Source organism: Andrographis paniculata, unplaced genomic scaffold, assembly GCF_009805555.1.
Source record: "Andrographis paniculata isolate CXL003 unplaced genomic scaffold, ASM980555v1 Contig32END, whole genome shotgun sequence".
In the NCBI taxonomy this organism is placed as follows: Eukaryota; Viridiplantae; Streptophyta; class Magnoliopsida; order Lamiales; family Acanthaceae; genus Andrographis; species Andrographis paniculata.
In genome coordinates, this window is record NW_026137565.1 from 4928848 (window position 1) to 4954170 (window position 25323).

The 25323-nt window shown below is 31.5% G+C and overlaps 3 protein-coding genes across 5 annotated transcripts; 1 reads left to right on the forward strand and 2 right to left on the reverse strand.

The window, feature by feature from the left end:
* Positions 1–5605: 5605 nt before the first annotated feature.
* LOC127247331 (gluconokinase) lies at positions 5606–7630 on the reverse strand. The gene is made up of 5 exons (XM_051269162.1): positions 7343–7630; positions 6745–6830; positions 6607–6649; positions 6434–6513; positions 5606–6349 (listed from the first exon to the last, which is right to left on the reverse strand). The coding sequence occupies exons 2-5, from the start codon at positions 6758–6760 to the stop codon at positions 5889–5891; spliced, it is 600 nt and encodes a 199-aa protein (XP_051125119.1). The 5' UTR covers positions 6761–6830; positions 7343–7630; the 3' UTR covers positions 5606–5888.
* Positions 7631–8116: 486 nt separating this feature from the next.
* On the reverse strand, positions 8117–14635 carry LOC127247330 (pyrophosphate-energized membrane proton pump 3). 3 transcript variants are annotated; one of them, XM_051269160.1, is made up of 15 exons: positions 14491–14635; positions 13725–14039; positions 13060–13263; positions 12231–12382; positions 11949–12096; positions 11739–11871; positions 11433–11605; positions 11066–11186; positions 10703–10890; positions 10101–10538; positions 9819–9983; positions 9533–9688; positions 9327–9438; positions 8744–8963; positions 8117–8655 (listed from the first exon to the last, which is right to left on the reverse strand). In XM_051269160.1, the coding sequence occupies exons 2-15, from the start codon at positions 13815–13817 to the stop codon at positions 8556–8558; spliced, it is 2403 nt and encodes an 800-aa protein (XP_051125117.1). In that variant the 5' UTR covers positions 13818–14039; positions 14491–14635; the 3' UTR covers positions 8117–8555. The 3 variants fall into 3 exon arrangements, with proteins under 3 accessions (XP_051125117.1, XP_051125116.1, XP_051125118.1); XM_051269159.1 differs by having other exon boundaries at positions 13725–14044; XM_051269161.1 differs by having other exon boundaries at positions 13725–13955; positions 14491–14630.
* A 1362-nt stretch (positions 14636–15997) lies between these two features.
* On the forward strand, positions 15998–17219 carry LOC127248153 (uncharacterized). The gene is made up of 2 exons (XM_051270386.1): positions 15998–16524; positions 16914–17219. Exons 1-2 carry the CDS (start codon positions 16074–16076, stop codon positions 16967–16969), a joined length of 507 nt encoding a protein of 168 aa, XP_051126343.1. The 5' UTR covers positions 15998–16073; the 3' UTR covers positions 16970–17219.
* The last annotated feature ends 8104 nt before the right edge of the window (positions 17220–25323 follow it).

Genomic DNA, 25323 nt, shown 5'->3' on the forward strand with positions numbered 1-25323 from the left:
TCAACTTCTGTGATTCAGCAGATTTATCATCAGCAATCTTCCTCAGTTTTTCAAGTTCATCCTCAAGTTTTTCTTTTTGATCTTCCAGACGATAGATTGTTTCCAGCATCTCCTTGTTCTTCACTACAGCTTTCTTCTGTTCGATTACCATTTCCTCATAGGCTTCGATCAACTCTTCAGCATCAAGTTCCCTTGACTCATCAGCAGCTTTCGGGTTGGATTCCTCATTTCTTTTACTGGTTTCACCAGCATTTGCCATAAATGCCACCACTTCATCACTTTATGTCTGTTCCTCACCTCCAGCAGAGTCACCATCTTCATTGTCACTCCATGTGGCTTGATAAACTCTCTTTTCCCTCTTCTTTACTGTTGGACACTCTGATTTAATATGTCCAACTCCACCACATCCATAACAGGTAGGTTCTTGAACCGTCTCTGGTTTTGCAGACACCACAAACTTCTTCTTAAATTCACCATCGAATCTTTCTTTTGACTTGTTGTATGTAATAGGTTTCTGCTCAGGGTATTTTCGTTGAGAACTGGATGTTCCTCCTCCCTGATAGCTATTTCTGTTCTGAAACTTCCCAAACTTCAGCTTGGCAGCTCGTTTCTCACTAATCATTCGTGAAAGTTTACGGCTCAGCAGTGCCATTTCTTCATCAGACTCTATCATCTTCAAGTCTTCAGCATTTAGAGCCATGCTTTTGGGTGCTTCATCTTCGATATAGTTCATTTCATAGCTCACCAACGTACCATACAGTTCATCCAATGTCATATTTCTCAGCTTTGGTGGTTCATCGAGCATAATCACTTTCGGTCTGAAATTTTTTGTGAGACTTTTAAGCATTTTCCTCACCAGTCTCTTTTCTTCGAAGTGCATTCCAAGAGCTTCAGCTTGATTCACAACATCCATGAATCTGTTATGATAATCAGCAATCGTTTCATCTTCATTCATCTTCAGTCCTTCAAACAAGGTTTCAACATGATCCAGCTTTGATTCTCGAACTTGTACAGACCCTTCGAATGCATTTTCCAGGATGTCCCATGCTTCCTTAGCAACTTTGCAGTTGGATATCAGCTTTGCTTGAGTTTCATCTACAGCATTAAAAATCGAAAAAAGGGCTTTCGAATTGGCGATTGCAGCCGACTTTTCATTGAGAGTCCATTCTCTTTTCGGTTTCTTCACAAGAGAGACGTTGTTATCGTCATCTTGGATGGTCTTCATGGGATGAGACCATGCAGACTCAACAGCTTCAGAAACATCTTCACCTTGTTGCATCAGAAAAGCTTCCATCTTGTTTTTCCAACTTCGATAACTTGTTCCATCAAACAATGGAGGTCTCGATGTAGATCGACCTTCCTTACTCATCTTTTCAACTGTGAAAGAATCTACTCAGCAACTTAGAGAACACCGCTCTGATACCAAATGTTGGGATGGAATAAGTGCAACCCCGATAAACTCTTGTACACTTTTCCAAATGGGCCAACTCCCGAAGCGTGGTAAAATCACAGTTGTAACATTATCTTGTCAACGAAATAAGGGCAATATCCAAAGCAATAAAAGACAAGATATTTGGTAACCCGGTTCGGTTATAACCAACCTACATCCGGGGGATTCCAATCCAGGAGAAGTTCACTAATCAAGGTTGATTATGAACTAAACAGCCCAAAACTCATTTATCCCATACTATGACGCAAACCACCTAGGAAAATCCCTCCACAGGTATAAGTTGTCACGAGCTCGTACTGACAACTAGCAGATAGCAGGGTTGCTCAGACTTTGGACGAATCTCCTGATCGGATTTCCAATCTCTTCTTCCTCCGACGATGTCTCCGGCAAGTAAATGTGACAAGCACTCTTTCAATGCATGGAGAAGGGAAGGGTTGGGGTTGAGAGGATTTAACTTACTTTCTCTCACAACAGTTCTCTCTCTCTAACCTATGCAACAACCAAAAAAAACTTCCTACATAACAAACCAAGAAGCAGACAAACAAAGCATACAGGACAAACTCAATTAAAACCCTTTGCACGAAAGTGGAATGATGTAATCCTGCATGAATTCTGTCAAAGGTTGACCACCCCAAAATTCATTCTTTTTGTCTCTTCTAAGGTTCCCAAATCGAGAAGAGTAGACCATCAGAGTTGCAGGCAGTCTGTTGAAATGACCTGAATGGAAACAGAAAAAGGCAGCAGGAGAAAAGCAAGAAGAACCATATGCCAAAAGAAGTTGGAGAAAAATATTGTTCTAACAATTATTATGATTATGGTTAATGATATGAAATTGAAATTGAAATTAAAATTGTACAAAGAAGAAAAGCACGTGAAATTGTCCCATTGTGAGACCCGCACATAGTTTGTATATATATATATATATATGTGATAGTATATGGGAATTAAGCACAACAGTAGAAGCACTATGCGTCACCTCATCTCACACGTGTCTGCGCGTGACAAGACATTGGACATTAGCACGTGCGGCCCCACCCGCACGTGAGGTATATCCTACTGTCGGGCCTATTCCCGGCCCATTTTTAGGGCCCAATTATACACCACCTACATTACACATGCTTCTTTCTTTTCCTTCTTCTATTCTTTTCCCTTGTATATATATATATATATATATATATCAATTTAATATTATTCTAATTAATCAATCTGATTGTAAATTAATTAATTAAGTAGTTAGCTAGCTAGGTTTAATTTTCAATAATGTATGCAATAGTGGGTTGGGTCATCATCCTATCCCAACTTGGTCAATTTTAATTTAATTAATTAGTTTATATATATATATATATATATATTGTTGTCTTGTGGCATGTCTGTCTGTCTGCCTGTCTCTTTGTCTGTCTCTCTAACATACAAAAATAAAAAATATTAGTATTAATGAAAGGTTTAATTTATTCTAATTATCAAAGTCTTGGCCACAATTAATAATTTATTCACACTAATCTCCCTTCACCAGTAACATACAGTATTTGTGATACAGTACTATAATAATATTTGTAAATTCTGCTGCTCCATGCATCATTATATATTTTGTATTATTATTATTATTATTATTATTGCTGTTGATGATGTCTTTCATAGTCCCAACACGGCCGTTTTTAATATTTGCATGATGCAACACGAGCATTGGTTGGCAAGTCCAGGGTGATTTTTAATTAATTTTTTTTTTTAAAAAAAAAAAAAAAAAAAAACATATGGCAATGGCAGCAGGGAACATTGACAGGGACAAAAGTTGACCTGCTGTACCTAATTAATTAATTAAACATGTATTAAAGCTACACAACATTATTTATTTACTACATAATTAATAAACTCATTGGCAGATGAAAAGGAGTTTTCAAGATAGTTGAACTTGTGGATCATATATTTTTATATATATATTGGACAATAATCCTTTTTGCTTGTATGTTGTTACGATTATTATTATTATCCTTTTGGATAATAATACACACATATATATAATTTTTAATTTTATCTTGTATTTTTATTGCGACACTTAGCTTTGATCCTATGAATTTTAATTATTAGTAGCATTCTAATTATTTTAATTGCTCGTGAGACAATACATGACTGCAGCAGCATCATTATGGAACATTAATTTGAGCAATATTATCAGTTAGATTTTATAAAAATAATTTGGTCAATAAGAACTGAGCATATATACATATAAACAGTTAAGGCTTAGATAAAACTGAAACAATCCCGTTTTATTACATGATTTATATTTACTTTTTGTATATTAATGTTTAAATATTAATTATTATATCAGAATTTAATACAAATCAAAAGAAAAAAAAAATAATAATTGTATTAGTAGTTTATAATACAATATATATGTATGATAAAGTATATACAAATAAAAAAATATTTTTAACATTAAATACAATAAAACAAAAAATAAATCAACTCTTATTACCAGGTGTAGGGAGTATAAGTTAGCTCAACCCAGCCCATAGACCGGTATTACTTCTTTTGTTTGGTATGTTTTACAATATTTTTCTAGTTTAGTATGTCTTATATATCCGGCAACATTTTCAGTATAGGAACTAATTAAATAGATTTTATTTTATCATATCATTCAAATAAAAAAGATTATTGTATATTTCTCTATTATCATATTACTTAATTCTCAATTTAATTATTCTACTTAAATTCTCGTACTAAAAACTAAGGGTGTATTTGGTAACCAGGTGATAGTTTTTAAACGTTAGCCGATTCAATTAGCTGTTAGCCTTTACCTGATTCACTTAGCTGGTTTGACTAACTGATTCAATTAACTATTTGGTAAAATAACGGTTTGATATTAGTTGTTTATGTGTAAAATGACAATCGAGAACATTTATATTTTAACTTTTAAAATTTTTTAATTGTGTTTTTTTAGTTTTAAAAATTTTGGTATTAGTTATAAATTCCGAATCAGTTATAAAATAATTTTTTATTCATTTTAGATGTGAGAAAAATTAACCGTATATATTATTATTAAGAAATATGAATTTTTTTTTTTTATCAAGAATGATGTAGAATATAAAATAATAAAATTTTTGTATATATATTTATTATATTAATTATTGATTAATTTATTATATTTATAATTTTTAATAAATTTATTCTATTTTATTTAATTTTAATATAAAAATAAAATAATTATAAAAACATAATTATAGTTTACAAATAAAATTAATTATATATAAAATTTAATTAATTTAAATTTATAAAAATAAAATTTATAATTTAATAAATAATATATTAAAATAATTTATAATTTATAATTTATGAAAAAAAAAATACTAATAAAAAACGACTGGGCTGGTTCGGGGTTATATAAATTATTAATCCCGAGTCTATTACTGAAATAGTTTTAAATTAATAAGTCCGGATAGAATTATTATACCAAATTTGGTCTAGACATGATAATAATAATAATAATAATAATAATAATGTATTGGAGGGAGTAGAAATGAAGAATAAGAAGATAATGTTACTGATAGGGATAGGGTGATGAAAGAGAGGCAGCTCTGCTCCCGCTCCCTCAAATAAAAAGAATCTAAACAAATCATCAAATAAAATCTAACCAAATGGCATTTATTATTATACTTAAATTACTAGTTAACAATGAAAGAAGACCCAAAACAGCAACACAAACCATATAATATAATATAATATAATATCATGTTTGAATTTTGATGCTCAACAATTCCAATATCTAAATCAGATATATAATCATAATTAAGGCGTCTAGTGTACGCAATCAATTATTCAATCAATTCTCTTCTCATCTCTCTCTCTCCCATTGAAATGGCTTCATCTCATAATTGATATTTTGGTGCTGAAATTCACCACTTTTTTGGGCTTCTTACTCGAATTGGGCTGTTTTATGAGTTTAAGTAATCCACTGACCTAATTTATCCAACAATTATACCCCATTTCGGTGTAATTGTAAGCCATAGCCCATTCCCTTATTTGGGCCCATAAGGCCCATCTTCCATAGACCAATCCAGCCCATCAAAAAAAGCAAAAAAGAAGAAGAAGAAACAATCCTTCTGTTGGGATCCTTGTAAGTTTTAATTTGAACTCATTTGAGTCTTTAAAAATATCATAAATCACAAGGGTTGTAAACCTTAATAATGAAAATCTAGAGCTGATGCAAGTGTTATTACACTTCCTATTCCCAATCTAATCTAATCTAACCTCCATGGAACCAAATGCTTCTATTAGATAATATCTTAGTTTTGATAGTTTCTTTTCCAGAGTTAGTTTTAGTAGTATCTGAAATGGAACATAGAAAAATCATACCTCACAATTCTGCCAGCTTCCCGTAAAACAAGTTCTCTTCCAAGGGAGCAAGAATAAGGACGAATGAATAGCAGAAACCAGTAGGTTATCAAGCCTCTTGCTTATTGAGTCGGACTCCGTTTGATCTCGTCTCCATGACCGAATCCGGCATGAGCACAGCTTGTACAATCTCCAATGTATCCTCGGGTTCATGGGAAGCATCCACTTTGAGTATCCCTTCGGATTCATCGATCTGCAGCAACTCCAATTGCGACTGCAGGAGTTTAGGAGGCATGAAATGCTTCCCTTCTGCCACTCTTTTCTCCAGCCGAGCAGCGAGCACCTCAGCCCCCACGCTCAACAGCACAAACTTCACGGCACCACCACAAGAGCCCTGCTCATACTCAGGATCCGCGCATCTAAGTATATCCCTGTAATGCTTCTGCAGAGCCGAACAACCAAGAATTACGGTCTCACCCCTTGCCAAGCTCACTCTCAGGGCATCCCGTAGCAATTCAAGCCATGGGATCCGGTCTTCATCTGAAAGAGGGATCCCACTCCTCATCTTGTCTGTTATGTTAAAAAGACAGAATGGAATGTTAGCTTCTGCAATGGTGCTGCTAAAACATATCCGAAAAGATCAAACATGGCTACCTTTGTTGGCCTGTGGATGGTAATCATCTGCATCAAGAAACCGGCCATTCATCACTTTGGCCAACATATCGCCTATTGTTCTGCAGACAGTGCAATACAACATTTACCAATATCGAATCCATAAGGTTTAAACTAGGAAACAGACTAGGAGGATTTAATGTGTGTATACTCACGATTTCCCAGCACCACTGACCCCCATAAGCACTATGGCATTTCCTATATTAGCAACACAACAGACGAGTTCAAGATTTCCATTATCTTTATATCTAATAAGATGTAACAGTATCAGGGGGAAAACAGCCACAAAGTACCTTTAAAATTACCCATCCGATCAAATGATGTTTATAAAGAGAAGAATATGTCAAGATAATGTGCCTCAACAGCTGATGGAAACGTCCTGTAGTTCAAGGAAATTCGAATACAATAGTTGTGAGAGTAGAAGTTGAAATAAACAAAATCATATTCATACTCAGCTACTCTGCCTTCATTTTTATATGAATATACAAAAGTGGAGATCTGCAGATTGCACCTGCTCTGTTATGGAAAAAGTGGGAAACAAAAGGAATATTTCTGTGTGAGAAATAAGAATTCGAATTCTTCTAGAAACCAAATCAAATCTAAGAAAAAAATAAATAAAAAGTAGTCCATTCGAGAAGGTTAATTCAATCCTTCAGCATCTCAATGCAATGAAATCACCAGAAAAGGACTATTAAATCTCTAACATGATCCTTGTTTCCGAATCAAAGATAACTAACCATTAAATCCAAGCTTAGCGTAAACAGAATCTAACTTTACAAAAATCAGCACAAACATCCAACCACGGGCATATCAATGAAGAATCATAATAAAACAAACAATTACAGAAACTAGGGGGAAAAATGAAAAGTTTGATAGTACTAAGAGACGAACCTCAAAAATTAGGGTAGAGAGAGAGGGGGAGAGAGGAGAGGAAATCAGGTATTTTGGATGTGGCAAATACTAATAGTCGTCGTCAGACACGGCAGTTGCCAATTTGTTCAGTTTGTTGCCTTGTTTGGTGAAGCAATAAGAAGGCCGAGGGCGACGACTGACGCCATTCTCGTCAAACTGCCTAATACCAATTCATGCTCATAAATTCGATATCCAACCCTTTTCCGCATTAACTGACACTTGTATACGATTGCAACCTTTCGTGCTCATCATCATCCGCTGCACACCTAACCTAATATCATTTGATCCATTTGCATTTACTGTGTCAACGACTCGTGTATGTGCCTTCATAAAGCATATGGAGTATTAATTATCTTTTTTAATATAAAATAAATATTTTTATTATGTGCCTTTCTAAGCATATTTTAATTATTTTTTTTTAATATAAAATAAATATTTTTATTGCAAATAAAGACTTCATTTAAACAAAAGAGTTTTGTGTTCATAAAAAAAAAGAGAGAGTTTCGTAAACAGATACTACTTCCGTCTCTGAGGTTCATGTTCCATTTAGTTCCAATATTAATTATTATACTAAAATATAATAAAAAAAATAAAAAAATATTTTTATTAATATTTTATTATATTTGTATAAAAAATTATACAAATATAAATATATTTTTTAAGTTAAATACAAAAAAAAAAAAAAAGTATAAAAGACTCACTAAAATTAACTTGCCCAATCTTCATAAGTTTGACAAATAATGGGTGTTTCAGTAATATAAATATATATATGTAAATACACACAAATACACTGAGCTGACATTGTTCTTACAAAATAAAATATGGAAAAAGTTGTTCAATGTCTTGAAGAACTTATATGTCGTAAAAGGGAGACTTTCTTCAATTTGGCTTTTTTACAGGATTGTTATGTCAATATCTAATTACTGAATCTGTCTCTGTATATTTCCTCCCGGGTGAATCAAAGTATATCAAGAGCAAGAAAATGCAACTGTTCCTGTCCAAAATTTACTCAACTCAACTCAACTCACATTGAAGCTAGAAACAAACAATCTGGGGGGTCACTAATAACGTTATTTCGAGTAGACACCATTTACATCAAGAAGAGCCAGCTAGCTAGCTAGCTAGTTCATTAGTGTGTACAAGCATGCATTTGGCGTCTGTCTGTCTAATCAGTGAAGTAAGTGCCCGGCGTTCAGAGGAACACGGGAGCCATTACTAGTGTAATGGTGGCCAGCATTTTGATGAGCACGTGAAGGGATGGCCCTGCCGTGTCTTTGAACGGGTCTCCAACCCTGTCAAAAATGATAACAAGACTACGGGTTGAGCAATCATCAACATGGAAGCCATGTTATGCCAAAAGCATGTTATGCAAAAACTTACGTATCACCGGTGACTGCGGCTTTGTGGCAGTCGCTGCCTTTGCCTCCTAGTGCACCTGTTTCTATGTACTTCTTTGCATTATCCCAGGCGCCGCCGGCTGTGTTGAGGAAAAGGGCCATGAGGATGCCCGACACTGTGGCAAACATCAACATGGAAGCCACAACCTTGGCCCCAAGCAAAGGGTGGCCTGTATAATGGCCAAGTATCCGGAATAGAAATCCTGGAAAAGGACAAAAGGCAGAATCGTAAGAAAATTTTGAAGGGATTCTTTAATCAGGCACCCACCACAATTAATCGTAAGAGAGCATTCAGTTAACATTTGTAATTCGTCTAAAATCTAGAGGAAGTGAACATTTAGAAAGCAGCATATGTTGTTTCTTTTAACATCAGAGACATAGCTTGAGAGAAGTCAGTCCTGGCAGACTGCAGACAGATCGATGCTTTCAGAAGAGCACGCGAATAGTATGCTGAAAGGCTTACTATGTCACATATTGTAATGTGCTTTTCTTCCTACCATCTAACAATAACATTAGGTTATCCAGAACATGTTTTAGAAACCTGGAATTTGGAATCAAAGTCTTACCAACAACTATAGGCGATATTATGGCCAATGCTCCAGGTTTTATCATTTCCCTTAATGATGCAGAAGCAACAATGGATACACATCGGCCATAGTCTGGTTTTTCCTTGTAATCCTGAGAAATTTAGCAATACAATGAACACAGGTATTTGAAAAAAAATCCAACATTTACCATGCAAAAAACAGATATAAACATAATAATGACAAACCATGATTCCTGGCCTCTCAATGAACTGCCTTCTAACTTCATTAACAACTTCCTGAGCGCTTCTTCCAACTGCAGCACAGGCCCATGCACTAAACAGAAATATAAGCATAGAGCCTAACAATCCACCAATAAAAACTTCAGGGATGGCAATGTCAACCTGGAAACACATCAAGAGAAAACAGTAACATAAAGAAACATGCAACCTTTTAAGTTTACTCTCAACTTTCAGGTAGCAGAGATCCTAGGAATAATCACAGAATAAACATGGCCAGTGTAAGTCTACATGCCTGATTAAAGGGCAAATGCGCAAAAGAAGACACTTCATCCATATAGGCGCTAAAAAGAAGAAATGATGCCAGTGCTGCAGATCCAATTGCAAACCCCTTGGTCGTAGCTTTTGTAGTATTCCCAACAGCATCGAGAACATCAGTAATTTCGCGCACACTTTCAGGCTGTAATTGGCAAGTAATTCACATATACATCATAACATAAAGATATACATAAAAATTACACTGGCTTACAAGGTGACATCAAAGGCAGCCTGTACACCTCAAGATTATCCAAAATACCTGCTGACTCATTTCAACAATTCCACCAGCATTATCAGCTATTGGCCCAAACATATCCATTGTGAGAACATATGCTGCTGTACTGAGCATTCCCATGGTAGCAACAGCAGTCCCAAACAATCCACCTGTTGGATTTCCTGACTCATCAACCAGCCCTGATGTATGGCCCAGCCAATATGCTGAGATAATAGATACGCTTATGACAAGGACTGGAAGAGCTGTTGATTCCAGACCCAAGCTAACTCCAGCAATTATATTAGTCCCATGTCCAGTGGAGCTAGAAAGTGCTAGTGTGCGAACAGGTTCATGCTTGTAGTCAGTATAATACTTTGTGATCAATACAAATGCGTAAGCTGTCATTATCCCAACCAGGCCGCACAAGGCAAAGTTCAACCAAGCAGAAGGAGCTTGATCAGTATACAGCATCCAGCGTGTGGACTGTGACAACAAGAGCATTCGCCAGCCATCACCAGATAAGAAAATGATAGAACCACATAATAAACATAAACGTATGGGCAAAAAGTAGCAAGTAAACCAGAATACGAAGGATTTATAGATCTGGAGATTTAACTGTTAAATGAAGAGAAGATAGAGATGTTTACCAAACCAAATGTTAGCACAGCTAAGATCACTGTCACGGAATATCCTTTTTGAAGAATTTTCATTGGATCCTCTATAACGCCAATGACTCCAGGATCGCGTACATTACGAATAGAAAAGATTCCAATTGAAGATATCACCAGGTCAAATGAATGAACTACGAGTGGAAACAAAATGAAGCCTGATGGATCTGCATGCAAGTATAAATATGACACAGTTAATTTTATGTTTGTTTTATGATAATTATAACATGGATTATAAGTGCAAGGGCAGCTAATATCCATGGATACATGTTTAAGAAAGTGAACAGAAAATGTAAAGATTCCGAATGTTTTGTTCATGTAATAATAGAAACAATAATTCACCTTCTATTTTACAGCGTTGTGCCATTGTTCCACCAAGTATCATGGCACTAATAATTTCAGCAGCAATGCTTTCGAAAAGATCAGCACCTCGGGCAGCACAATCACCAACATTGTCCCCAACCTTTAAATTTGTAAATGAATGTCATTATCAGCCATGAAGAAAGAAATGCAAATATACGTGTGTGTGTGTGTGTGTGTGAATAATGGGGTAGAAAACAAACAGACAAAATTCTTATAAAACAATGCCTAAAAGCTTTTCTTTTTTTTTTTTTTTTTTTTGAGGTTCACAGCATAACACAAATGACAATCACAATTTCCCGATAACAGGGTTGCTCAATATAAAATAAAATATAAAAAATTCACATACCAAATCAGCAATGACAGCAGGATTACGAGGATCATCTTCAGGAATACCTTGCTCAACCTTACCAACAAGGTCAGCCCCGACATCTGCTGCTTTTGTATATATTCCACCACCCAACTGAGCAAAAAGTGCAACAAATGAAGCTCCAAAACCATATCCAACGAGAAGCAGAGGCACTGAAAGAAAGAAATAACAGAAGAAAAACCTTGTAAACACCTGCAAGGATGGAAGATAGAAAAGAAAGAAACACACACAAACACATAAAATTTTGATATTTATCAAGTTAAGAAGCTGTGAAGCAATACTCACAGTCAGTAACCTTCATGCCACCTGGTAAATCAACTCGTAACCAAACATAAAAAATGGCATAAAGGATCGCAATACCAAGGACTGCCATTCCAACAACCACAAGTGCCGAAAAACCACCAGCACGAACAGCGACCTATAGAAGTGTTATGGCAACTCAATATAGCAAAATGCATTCTCATCTAAAGATCATGTAATAATATCGAGAACAACCTGCAGTGCTTCTCTTGCAGATCTCCTTGCTGCACTTGACACCCGAACATTTGCACGTACGGAGACCCACATTCCTACATAACCAGCAACACCAGAACAAAGTGCCCCAAGAAGAAATGCAGCAACAGTGATATAAGCAGATGTCGACCTGCATCAACACAGGAAGTGGTTCCCACTTTAAAAAAAAAAATACCACAGAGAGAATGGAGGCTAACGAATAATCTGGTAGGTGAGGTAATGAAAAAAAGGAAGACTATCCACCAGAAAGAAAACCTATATTACCTCCCCAAACCTGATGATTCTTGCTGAGGAGTCGTATTGCGAAACAGGTATATGCTCAGGATTACTAATCCAAGTAAAATAGCCATCTTTGAAATAGTTCCATACTGTGTTCTGAAGAAACCTTCAGCTCCATCACGTATAGCATCTGATATCTAGCAAGTACAAAGTTAAGTTACGGAGTTGAAACTAGTCATCAACTTATAAATGAAAAATCAGACTTCTGCTTTTAAGTCGAATCAACATCCAGCACTCATGTCCATAGACATTACACAAAGTAGTCCTGAATACTAGGAAAAGAAAGCCAAGGAGTCATAACTATGGCTACAATACATAAAACAATAGCTAACAGTGACAGCATACCAATCTCTCTAGGACCAGCAGTCACTTTATTCAAACTTTATTCATACAGATACAGTTATTAAGGGAAAAATAATAATAAAATAATAAAAACAGCAACCACCAACCAACCAACCAACCAATAATGACAAAAATACATAAATTTTCATCCGGATTCAAATCTGATGCATAAAATTCTGCCAGATAAATAACAGTACCATTTCTATGCCAATGAAGCATATATACTAGCCTACATTCTAGAGGTTGCAAACTGTCCTAGCAAGCATCCACCCCAACAAAAGAACTGAGTTAGAAATTAAACATATAGAAATACCAAGAATTTTTTCTCATGGCGGAATTATGTATACATATAGCGTCAACAAGATATTGGGGGGGGGGGGGAGGAAAGGATTTAATCACTTTCTTCAAGAATGAAACTATTAGAGATTTCTTGAGAAACATCTTCAAAAGCACTGAAGAAGAAAATTCTTACCATAACCATCTCAGGAGGCCCCTCATCCTTAGAAAGTACCCACTTAGTGAGGTATATAGACACTACGAAACTTAGTATGCAAACAGAGTATACAAACACAATAATTGGTGAGGTACTTGCGCCAATATACAAAAGAGCTCCAAGTCCAAAGAGCAGAAGCACCAAAAGGACACGAGTGTTTATTCTCATGAGTAGGCGAAAAATCTGCAAAACACAATTTTTTATGCAATAAGCACTCAAGCAACTATAAATTTACAGATTAGAAGTTAAGAAAAGAAGAAAAATATAAGCACAAGGAGAAGGGGGTAAGTAGATTCAGTCTTCAGCCTCTAGTATATTACCCCCATTACCTCTAAATGTAGCATCACCAGTGTCCAGACACGACTGCTCTCATATACACTCATGTTTTTTGGATCATGTTTTTGCAATTGCAAAGAATGAACAAGGGCTTTCTTCTATGTACCACATTCTTCTAATTATTCAATATTTTCAACAAACTCCTCTACCATCCACTGATATCTTTTAACTCTAGATACTGACAATGTGAATTCATGTGTCTCCACATCTGATCACATTCTCTTTCTTTCCGGCTTAATCCATGCTTGGTGTGTGGAAAAAGTGTAGTAAGCATTTGAGTACTCAGAAAGCAAGTTAAAATAACTAACCAAAGGTGTGTTAGGTTTACTGCGCATGTCAGGGAAAGTCCTTGGTCGCTCCTGATAGGGACCCAAGTTCCCACCCTCCATATCCTTGTCCATTGCAACAGCTTGGAAGGAGTTCGCCCTACGTACAACAGGGTATGGAATAAACTCGCCACTTAGGGGCAAGTCGCCCCCTGAACCCTGTCGATGTATCTTGAATTTTTTAACTCTAACACCGAAAATCAAAAAAGACGCCTGTCAAGGTAGGAATCAAGAAATGTGATTTTCCTTTGCATCCCAGCAGTACCCTATCTTCTTCAAATACTTCACAACCAAAATCTGTACTGAAAACACATTAAAAGTGATGATGAACGGACATATAAGATTTCACAAGAACCCACAAAGTACTTCAAAAATAAAAATTAGAATATAAAAAAATCCTTCAACAATTTTGAAAAATCTAAGCTAAGTATACTTCAGAGTTATAACCAAACATATCAAACAAAAAAGTTCATCCGGAAACGGAGAACGATTCTCGCATCTCAAACCAAAATCATCTTCACAGAAATGGGCATCAATAAACACAACACAAATAAAATGCAGGGGGACTAAAAACCTTCAGATCTATCCACTAGAGAGGAGCCGCAGATTTCCAAGAATCATATGCAGATCATGAAATTTAAAAACGTAGATCCTTCAGCGCACACCACACAGTCGCAATCAGACGAATGTAACACCAACTAACGAAACCGACGGAGAAAAATATCTATATATATATATTGGAAATTACCAATTATTCTCGATCGCCGGCAGGTAGGGCTCCTCCGAGTGGCGGGGCGGCGAGTGAGAGCAATCGCACGGCGGAATCGCTCAACTTTCAGCAGTTAATCGGTGGTTTTGTGAATGGTGTGGCCTACGGGGCTACGACTTCCACTCAACACAGCCTCTACCTGTCACGATTCAATATAATATCGAATTAAGAATCGCCACGTCAGATGTGTTTGCCACGTCATCACCTCGTTCGGCTGTTGCTCGTATAAATATCATCAAAGCTAGGTAGGTAAGATCCCAAAGCTCCAACCGGCCCAACAAATATAAAGTGGGTTGGTCGGTCCAGTTGTTAATGGGCCTCAGGCCCATATTTAAAAAGAATCTATCCTTTGTTTTTTTAGGTGAATTTAGTTGTCAAATGTATATTTTAAATTAAAATTTAGATTAATAGACTAAAAAATAATATTTATTTAATATATAAAAAAAAATGTATTTTCTCCTTCCAACTCAAACTATTCATTTGTTTTTTTTTTTCATTATTTTCATGTACAATTTTTATTGACTTATAAACAACTTTTAAATGTAACTGCCCAAAACTTAAATTACACCATCTAAAGTTCATATTAAAATAAAAACCATCAAAAGTTACTAGCCAAATCTTTTTCATATCATTAAAAAAAAATAATAATAAAATAAAATTGCTTGAGGTCTATTAATCTTTCACAATTCACAAGTGTAACCATTACTGCTAATAATAAATTATTAATAATATTAATAATTAATTCCACCTTCACAATAAATCTGGATTACAGTGGTTGCCTCATTCGGTATATATTGTAACATAACCACCTTATGATTTAGCTGAATATATATATATATATATTGCTGTTTATTTGATGCCAAATTCCCTCTGATCATTCCTCCATAACTGAAACAATAAAAATAAAAATAAATGAAGCTGGGAATTGAAATATATCTGATTATATATCATCTATAGATAAGATCATATTCATACATATATCTATATAGCTCTCTGTTGCTGGTTAACGTTCAGACGCTTGAGAACAGTGTTTAGTTTGTCATTTTGCCTGAAATGGTACTACTGATTTTGACTTTTCGTCTCCACAGAGAATGACCTTAATGCCCTTCGCAAGACAAGATTTTGAATATTCGGAATTTTTTAGAAACTATGGCCCATTTTTAGAAAAGTATTGATTAATTAAAAAGCTATAATCTGGCTGGAATGCACCATATAGATTAATTTTCTGTATCAGAAGAAAATGGGGTGGATCCACAAATTATTTTAAATACCTATTAATTAATCCTAATAATTTGATCGAAATGGTAAGCACCTTATTTGTACGAATAATTAAAATACAATACGACGTCAATAACATATAGATTATAGAGTAACACATTTCTTGCAAGCAAAGCCCATTATTTTTTTTGCTTGACCACAAAAAAATTGCACGCCGCGGGGCAAATCGGTAAATTCACATAAGCCTTCCTTCTAAATGAATAATATCTAAAGCACAAGTCATCATCGTCGTCGTCTTCCCGACTTTCCAAAAACTTCAAAAAAATCTCTGCAGCTCTCCTCCCATGGCGTTCGAGCAAATCCCCCACCGCCCATTCGCCTTCTTCTTCGTCTTCGTGGCGCTGTTCCTCCCGCTGGCGGAGTGCTCCTCCATCCACGACCTGCTGATATCTAAAGGCCTGCCGGCGGGGCTGCTGCCGAAGGATGTCCGGTCGTTCACCCTGTCGGAATCGGGCCTGCTTCAGGTCTTCCTCGACGGTCCGTGCCTGACAAAGTTCGACACCAATATGGCTCTTTACGAAAGCGAGGTTCGCGCGAATCTGACCTACGGCAGCCTCACCGGCGTCGAGGGATTGTCCCAGGAGGAGCTGTTTCTATGGCTGCCGGTAAAGGACATCATCGTCGACGACCCAACCTCCGGCCTGATACTCATCGACATCGGACTCGCTCATAAACAGCTTTCCTTAGCCCTCTTCGAAGATCCTCCCGACTGCGCCACTACCAGAACTGATCAGGGTTTGTACGGACGAACTTTTTTTCTTTTTTAAATTTTAATTAATTTTATTACCACCTCCATTCTTTCTTTCATTCTTCTTTCTCTGTTAATGTTATCCTTGTTTATGGTGTTTTCCGACAGTCGCTTTAGACAAACATGGTACAGAGGCTGGCTTTGGGAAAAGATACCCTTCAATTACCCTTTTGCTTTTTTTGAGCAATTCTGGTCATCATCACTCCCAAATTTTTCAAAAATAAAAATTAAATAAATACAAAGCTCGAGGAAGTAGTAGGAATCAATGAACCTTTTTTATACTTCTCACTGTCGTTTAGTATTCTTCTGATTCACTAAATGCACACTTTCCCCGGCTTCAATTTAACAGAAAGATTCATTTTTTATTTTATTACAGGCATCTTGGAGGTAAAGGGCAGAGCTGGTAATAAGGCATTTGCAGCACAGAGATGATGATGATGACAACAATGGTGAAGAAGAAGATGACCTTTCAGGGATTTTCAAGAAATGGCTTTTTGGGTTTAATTTTGCCGATAGTTTTGCAGTGGTATATTAATAATGAATGGTCAGTGAGTGGCAGTAAGAAGTTAGGACATGTCTGGCAGGCAACAGTAGTGTGTAAAGGTTGGGGAATCAGATCTCCTGATTAATCATAGTACAAATGCTAATCTTCTAAGTTTTATCTATTTTATTTTCTTGTTTATATTAATTTGATTTAATTTAATTTGATTTGATTTGATTTTTCAGTAACGGATAGAGTAATTATATTATTATTATTATTATTAAAATTTGATGCAATTTTTTCCATTCCGGCCCTTAATTAGTTGCGCAATTGTTATAAAAATAAATAAATAAATACAGCGTCCCTTAAAACCGGCAATCAAATTAAATATTAAGGCAGGCAAGGCATCCCACAAATTGTGATTAGGACATTAATTAAATAAAGTTGTAAATTAGGTGTAACTGTATAAGTATCTTTGGTTGGCCACTTGGGAACAAATGATGTGGCGATGCTGAGAGTGGGTCCCACTCTCTTCACGGGTTGATGTTGATTTTCATTTGCTCATCTATTTATTTATTTATTTTTAATATTGTCAAAAGTATTACTTTAATTTAGGTTCCATTTTATTAGTATTGAATACAATAAATAATTATATACATGTGGAAAAGAAATATTAAAATTATGGAGCAATATAACTTTGACATGAAATTATTTACATCATGGATATTGGATTATATTTTTGTATAAAAATGGACATAAAATATCATTTCTTGTTTTTTAAAAAAAAAGGAAACAAAAAAAATATTTAAAGAGAATTCTTCTTGTTATGTTATATTTTTTCTGCCACCTAAATCAATATCACTTTTTTTGGATTGTTATTAAAAATTTATGATTATTATTTTTTAGCAAAAATGCGCATTACTTTTTTATAACTATTACTCATATTTTTAAACTTGCATCTAAATATTTGAACATATATTTAAATAAGGTTTTTAAAAAAATATTATGTTGTATTCTTTTAACACTTCAAAAATTAAAATTTTGCTTTTAGTTATTAATAATTTTAAATTAGTTGTCTAAGTATTGATTAATTTTTTAAAATATTGTATAAAAAATAAATATAATTTATTTTTATCGAGACATGTATGATAATCTTTATATAAAGTAAAAAATTCAAATATTATTTTATTTTTTTAAAAAAAATTATACTCCTATTTCACAACGGATATAAACAAATAGTAGATGCAATAATTAAAATATTCATATACATAGTAAATATAATACTTACTACTTTTTGAAAATAAAAAATAAAATAAATAATAAAAACCAGAATAAACAAACCAATTGACTCAATTTCTTTTTTTTTTTTCTCTCCTTGACAGAGGATTGATAGTACTCTCTCCTTCCCAAATACTATGTTCATATTGTCGTTTTTGTCCGTCCCACTATGTCATTTTTTTTTTTTGGAAAATGATTATACACTTTAATCTTATTTTAAATTTTTAAATTTTATTTTTTTTAATTTTAATTAAACTAATTAATTATTTTAATCTTAATTTATAATTATTTATATTATAAAATAATTATTTTTATTAATATATTCTTAATTATCTATTTAATTACACCTCTTTAAAATGCCGTATATATATATATATATATAGTGTAGCAGTATCCGGAACGGAGGCAGTATAATTTTTTATACAAGGATATTAGTAAAAGCAAAATTATTATTGTAGTGAGAATAAGAGAACACATAAATAAAGGTGAGAAGGCAGTGGCATGTGGCCAATAATTATTGTGGATAGATAGACGAAGACATAAAGGTCGTGGGACCCACAGAGACAGCGGCGTCGGCGGGTGATTGGCTGGCGCATTGGTCCTTTCCCATTGGATCATCATGTTGTCCTTGACCTCGTGGCGGCAGAATCCTCTTAATATAACCATAATATTTATCCATATCTATCAACCTATATAACTGACTACTACTACTCTACTACTACTGTCATTCCTGTGAATCGACACATTGTTTTTAACATTTTAATTTTTTTATTTGTTTTTTGTTTTTTTTAAAAAAAAATTTACTCCCTCCATCCCAGAATTATAGTCTGATTGTATTTGTCACGGCATTTAAAAAATATTAATATTATATTAATAGTAAGTAAAAAGTACATGTAAAAGATTTTTTTATCCTTGTGAGTATATTAGTGTAAAAAGTAGTAACAATTTTGTAATAATAATAAAAAGTAAGGATAATTTTATAGTGATATGATTATTTATAGAAATCAGTCTATTTTTTTAGGACGGACAAAAATGGTAAACAAGATTATTGTATTAGGACGGAGATAGTACTAAAATAACTTTATTAACATTGTGTGATATAAAAGGTATTTCTTTGATCCAAATGACCGTGTCCCATTTTTCATTTGTCTGTCTCATTTATCCTATCACTTTTTCTTTTTGGAAAAAAACTTATACTCTCTCCGTCCAGCTAGAAAGTATACATGTTTCTATTTTGGGACGTCTAATTACAAAGTAAACATTTCATTAAATACCTTATTTTTTTCCACAAATACCCCTACTTTACATCACATCATTACTTTTACACCAAAAAGCAAGGGCAAAAATTTCATTACACTAATTTTAACTACCCACTATAATTAAAATACTATTATTTCTTAAACACCGCGCCAAAAGTAATTGTATACTTTTCTTGTGGACGGAGGGAGTATACTTTATCTTATTTAAAAATTTATAATTTATAATTTTTTTAATTTTAGTTACACTAATTAGTTATTTTAATCTCAATATAAAATTATTTTTATTATAAATTAATTATTTTCACTAATGCATTATTAATTATTTACTAATTACACTCCTCCTAAATTTATGTGTCGGTAAAAAGGACACGGTAACGGTGACCGGAGGAGTATATTGTAAGTTGTAAAAGTATTTGTAATATTTAGTAGATAGTAAAATTTTTAAAAAAATAGATACTTTGTCATGAGATAGACAAAAATAAAAAAAAAAATTGATAATTTGTTAAACGATAGATGGAATATATATATATATATAGAGTGTATTCTTTTAATAAAAAGTATATACATATATTTATGATTTAGTGTAGTTTGCAAAAATAGAGATTTAGTTATAGATGACTTATTGTTCCACTTTATGCAAAAATGAAAGAAATTTGTAATAGTTCTACAAAAATAGAGTTACGAATTAGAAATAATATGATTTCTCCGTTCCTTAACAATTTATTCATTTTTTCATTTTTGGTTCGTCCCATGATAAAGTATTCATTTTATTTTATTTTTTTAGTAATTGCACTATCTATCTAACATTACAAATACTTATAATTTACAATATATTATACAAATGTCATTACATTTATATTATATAATACTAATAGGATTAATTGAGTCATTTTACCTTTATTTCTACTTTATCCCAATATAATACTAATATTTCTAAAACTTTGTGTAAAAAACAAATAGATATATAGATATGAGACGGAGTAAGTAACAAATAACTAATATCATATGACATCATTTTAAGCAATATATACTACAATTAAGTTTTATAAAAATAAAAAACATATCAATACAACACATTATATATACTATTGAAAAATCATAAATAAATTCACATACAATATAAATATTACAAGTTGTTTTTTTAAAAAAAAAATTGGAGTTTCCGTAAACTAAGTATATATATATATATAGAATGTCTTCTTTAATAAAATATATATATATATTTTCAACAATATTAACATATTATATATATTCAATATTGTTACAATTTTTATATAATTAGAAATCTATTACATAAAAAAATATTCATTCAAATTCTTTCACAAAACAAATATAATCATATACTTTTGTCTATTTCTTTTAATTTTATTATTTGAATTATATTTTTAAAAAATATTCTTTTTTTCTTTTACAAAAGATTTTATGAATATTATTTTAATATCAAAATTTTAAAATTTTTTTAACCAAATAAAAAGAAACGTATCCTTTTGGATTTGATACAAAAAATTTTAAAAAATAAATATTTTTTAAAAATTAAGAAAAATAAAGAGATAACTGAAGGTACTGTGTGTTTATTTAGTGAAATTATTTGAAAAAAAAATATTTTTGTATACAGTATAATAAATTGTGTAAATAGTACTCCATCTATCTCAAAACTACAGTATGAGTTGTGTTTGACACCGAATTTAAAAAATATTGATATTATATTGGTAGTGGGTAAAAAGTACGGGTAAAAGACTTTTTTGCCCTTGCGAGTGTATTAGTGTAAAAAATAACGACAATTGTGTAATAATAATGAAAAAGTAATGGTAGTTTTACAGTGATATAATTATTTATAGAAATGAGACTATTGTTTTGAAAATGACAAAAATGATAAACATGATTGGTATTGGGACGGAGGGAGTATATAAAAATAATGAGTATGTATATATTAATATTTTTTGAAAAAATATATTTTTAAAAAATTATGAAAAAACACAATAACTAAAAAAAGGAAAAAAATACTACAATAAAATTAATATTCATTTTGTATTTTTGAGACGAAAGCATTTTTGTTCCTCTCAAAATACTAGTATTATTTTCATTTTAGTAACTAGCTCTTTATCTTTTTTACAAAATTATTCTCATTTTTTTTTTATAATAATTATATAAAATGAAAGTATTTTGATCTTTTAAAAATATTTTTGCTCTTAATATCAATATAATATTTGTATTTCTTAATTCACGTATCATCTCAAATATCCTAATTATTTTAGGACGAAGAGAGTAGTATTTTTTTAAAAATAAATATTAAATAAAAAAGTAATAATTATATTATTTTTAAAATATATTAATAAAATAATTTAACAAATAGATGGAAAAAAAATTAACGGATGTAAGCAAAAAAATATGCTATATTAATTATTAAATATAATATGGTTTATAAATAGTACATAATAACGCCATGTCCAACCAGCGCCTTTAATGGCGTTGGGTTGGATGATTTGACGTTGGTTGTTTTTTATTTTTTTTAATTTTTAAAATTTTAAATTTTAAATTTATTTTTTAAATTTTTTTAGAAAAATTATTTTAAATTATAAAAATAAAAAATTATTTAAAATAATAAAACAATTAACTATTTGAAGAATAATAGTGAAAAATAGAGTTATAGTTTGAGTAAAATTACTGTAATAATTGCATATTTAAAGTTAAAATTACATAAATAAAATTAATGGATTGGAGATAGTCTAAATAAACACCGTAATTTTCATTTTAATCCCTTAGTACAATTATAGGTTGATTAGATTCACAGCTACCCTTCTATGACGTCGTTAAAAGTCAATAACGTCCAATAAAATCTCTTATAAATTCTCCTTCCATTGTCCCACACAGTGTCTTTTAAGTAGATACAAAAGTTAAGAAATGATCTTATTAATAAATAATTAAAAATATATATTAATAAAAGTAATTAAAGTATAACACAATTAATTATAAATTTAAAATAATTAATTAATTAATTAAGATTGTAAATTTAAAATATAATTAAAATATATAGTTTTTGTAAAATAGAAAAAAAAACATAAGATGTAAAATGGATTAAAATTTTAGTATTTCATTTGTCATTTATATTTATTCACTTTTTTTTTAGCATATTATAAAAAAAATAAAAAATAGTACTTCATTCGACAGTATAGAGTCAAAGGTATTCATTTAACTTTTATAACTAAATTTAGGTATATTAATATTTTATAAATTTATAGTGTAATAAAATATGCTTAAAATCTATTTTACCATTAACATTAATAAAATTAAAATAATAAAGACAATAAAATAATATGTATTTTGATATATATTTAGGAGGTATTTTTACTAAAAAAAAAAGAAAAAAAAAAAGAGAAAACGACATACTATTTTATTTGAATAAACAAAAATAACAAAATTACTATCATTTTTACCGGTAAAACGTTATGGTATTTCTTCTATTTTTCACTATAGAAGATAAACAAAAATAATAATAACAAAAAAATATGCATTCATATTAAAATATATGCCTATTTGAATGACCAGAAAAAAATATTACAAATAAATTGTATTAGCAATTATTTCTTTGCCCAAAGTTTTAAATTTTACTATTTACATTGGCTCTGTCCACTTAGGGTGTGTTTGTTTGCTATTTAAATTTTGAATTAGAATTTGAATAGGAAAAATTTTGAATTGTAATACTTGTATGATGTGATAATAATAGGTGTTAATGCGTTGTTTTGAATGTAAAATTAATTTTTTTTAGTATAATATGAAAATGTAAAATAGATATTTGATTTGATATTTTTTAAATGAACAAATTGGATGAATAGTGGAAATCATGAAAATCCCCAAAAGAGCGCACGCTTATGGTGCCTTTGGTACGAGAATTAAAAAACAAAGAAATAATAGTAACGAATAAAATTGTAAAAAAAAATTAATTGAATAGAGAGTAAGAATCGATTATTTTGTTAGGTAAAACAAAAAATTTATATTAAAAAATATAAAAAAATACTAACTCATAGAGATAATACAATACATTACTAATAAAATAAATAAATCCATCGCTAAAAAGTAATAAATTAGATAAATATATATATAGTGTATTTTTTATTTATATTTTTAGTTTGATAAATTATTTTAATAATAATTTAAATATGATATTTCACGAAACTTTTATAATATAAACATTATAATAAATAATAATAAGAAAATATAACAAATAAATACAAATTACATTGTAAAAATTAAATATAAAAAAATAAAATAAATAAAATAAATAAACACCCTGACTCTTTCTATTTCATTAGAGAAAAATAAAATTAGGAACAAGAAACGATTTATTTCCCAACTCTCAATTATCTGTCTCAACTAAATAAGAAAAATGAGGATATTTTTATTTCTCTATACCAAACACTTTGGATATTTTAATTTTCAGTGTGTATTATAGAGAATTGTATTAAAAATATAAAATATGTTATTTTAAATTAAATATTTGATTTTTTTGTAATGAGTAATTAATTTTATTTTGAAGTTTTTTTTTTTTTTTGTGTAGTATAGAAAATTATGTAAAAAATATAACATATTTCCTCCGCCCCATAACAAAGTATTCATTTGTCTTTTGCATCATTGTATTAACATTGAAAATATCCTTATATTTGTATAATTTTTAATACAAATGTCATTATATTAGTATTATATGACACAAATAGAAGTATTTTTGTCATTTTCTCTTTATTTGTAATACGATTTAATACAATAATTAATATTCAAAGATCAACACGAAAAAAGTAAATGGATACCTTGTTATGGGACGGAGGGAGTATTATTTTTAGAGAATCGAAATTCTAATTTTACAAAATATTTCATCAAATATTATTTTAATATAAACATTATCTTAATATGAAATTAAAACCAAAACTTTCTAAACTTTTACCAAAGAAATGCAGTCAAAGGAGTCTTCCCTTCACTATTTTGTAATACATTTTCCCCTATGTATAATAATAATTTTTTGATTAGTTAAACTTAATCGTAAAATTATTTGATAATTATTCTTCCGTAGTTGAGTAAAAATAAACTTATTTGCTTTGAGAACATTTTTTAAAGTGATGTTCACGGTAAGAAAAAAAAAAAAAAAAAAAAAAGTATAATTTTTATACTTTTTTTTAATTTATTTTTTTTTATGACTAAAAAATATGTTTTAAATTCTTATCTGTAACCTTCATTGAACTGGTGATGGAGATGGAGAGATCTAGTACAACATCGAAATAGCCAACATGAATACCCTGACCTCATATATACATTGAAGTTTCTTCAAAATGATATCTCCATGTGCAAAAAATAACATTCTTGGTGCTATATGAGTTCATCTATTGCAAAATTAGTGTGAAGAATTTTGAAAATTTAGACTAATTTTGGATCCAAAATTGAGGTGATATGGCAAGTCATTTCCTAATTAACGTGGGTTTTAAACTTATCTTATTCATTCATGAATAAGGATGAAGATAGAGAAATATGAATGAATGAATAATTTTCATATGTGGTATCCCTTGTCCCCTACTCTCTCTTTCGACTACTACACACACTTGTAGTAGTAAAGAGAGAGAGGAGGGGACAAGAGATACACATGTGTAAAATGATTCATTGATAGTAGTAGTAATAATTTCGTTGAATACGCTGACATCTGCTTCCAAGCATTTGTGGACAGAGTGAAGCATTGGATGACATTTAACGAGCCGCACGATATCGCACTTCAAGGCTTCGATACC

Coding starts and splice junctions, on each gene's coding strand:
- LOC127247331 (XM_051269162.1), bottom strand. Junction 6,514..6,606: donor GTCAGTGGTGCTGGGAAATC/GTGAGTATACAC, acceptor CACTGTCTGCAG/AACAATAGGCGATATGTTGG. Junction 6,350..6,433: donor CCATCCACAGGCCAACAAAG/GTAGCCATGTTT, acceptor TTAACATAACAG/ACAAGATGAGGAGTGGGATC.
- LOC127247330 (XM_051269160.1), bottom strand. CDS start 13,817: ATGGACAAGGATATGGAGGGTGGGAACTTGGGTCCCTATCAGGAGCGA. Junction 11,872..11,948: donor CTGCAAGAGAAGCACTGCAG/GTTGTTCTCGAT, acceptor ACACTTCTATAG/GTCGCTGTTCGTGCTGGTGG. Junction 8,656..8,743: donor GCCGCAGTCACCGGTGATAC/GTAAGTTTTTGC, acceptor CATTTTTGACAG/GGTTGGAGACCCGTTCAAAG.
- LOC127248153 (XM_051270386.1), top strand. CDS start 16,074: ATGGCGTTCGAGCAAATCCCCCACCGCCCATTCGCCTTCTTCTTCGTC. Junction 16,525..16,913: donor CACTACCAGAACTGATCAGG/GTTTGTACGGAC, acceptor ATTTTATTACAG/GCATCTTGGAGGTAAAGGGC.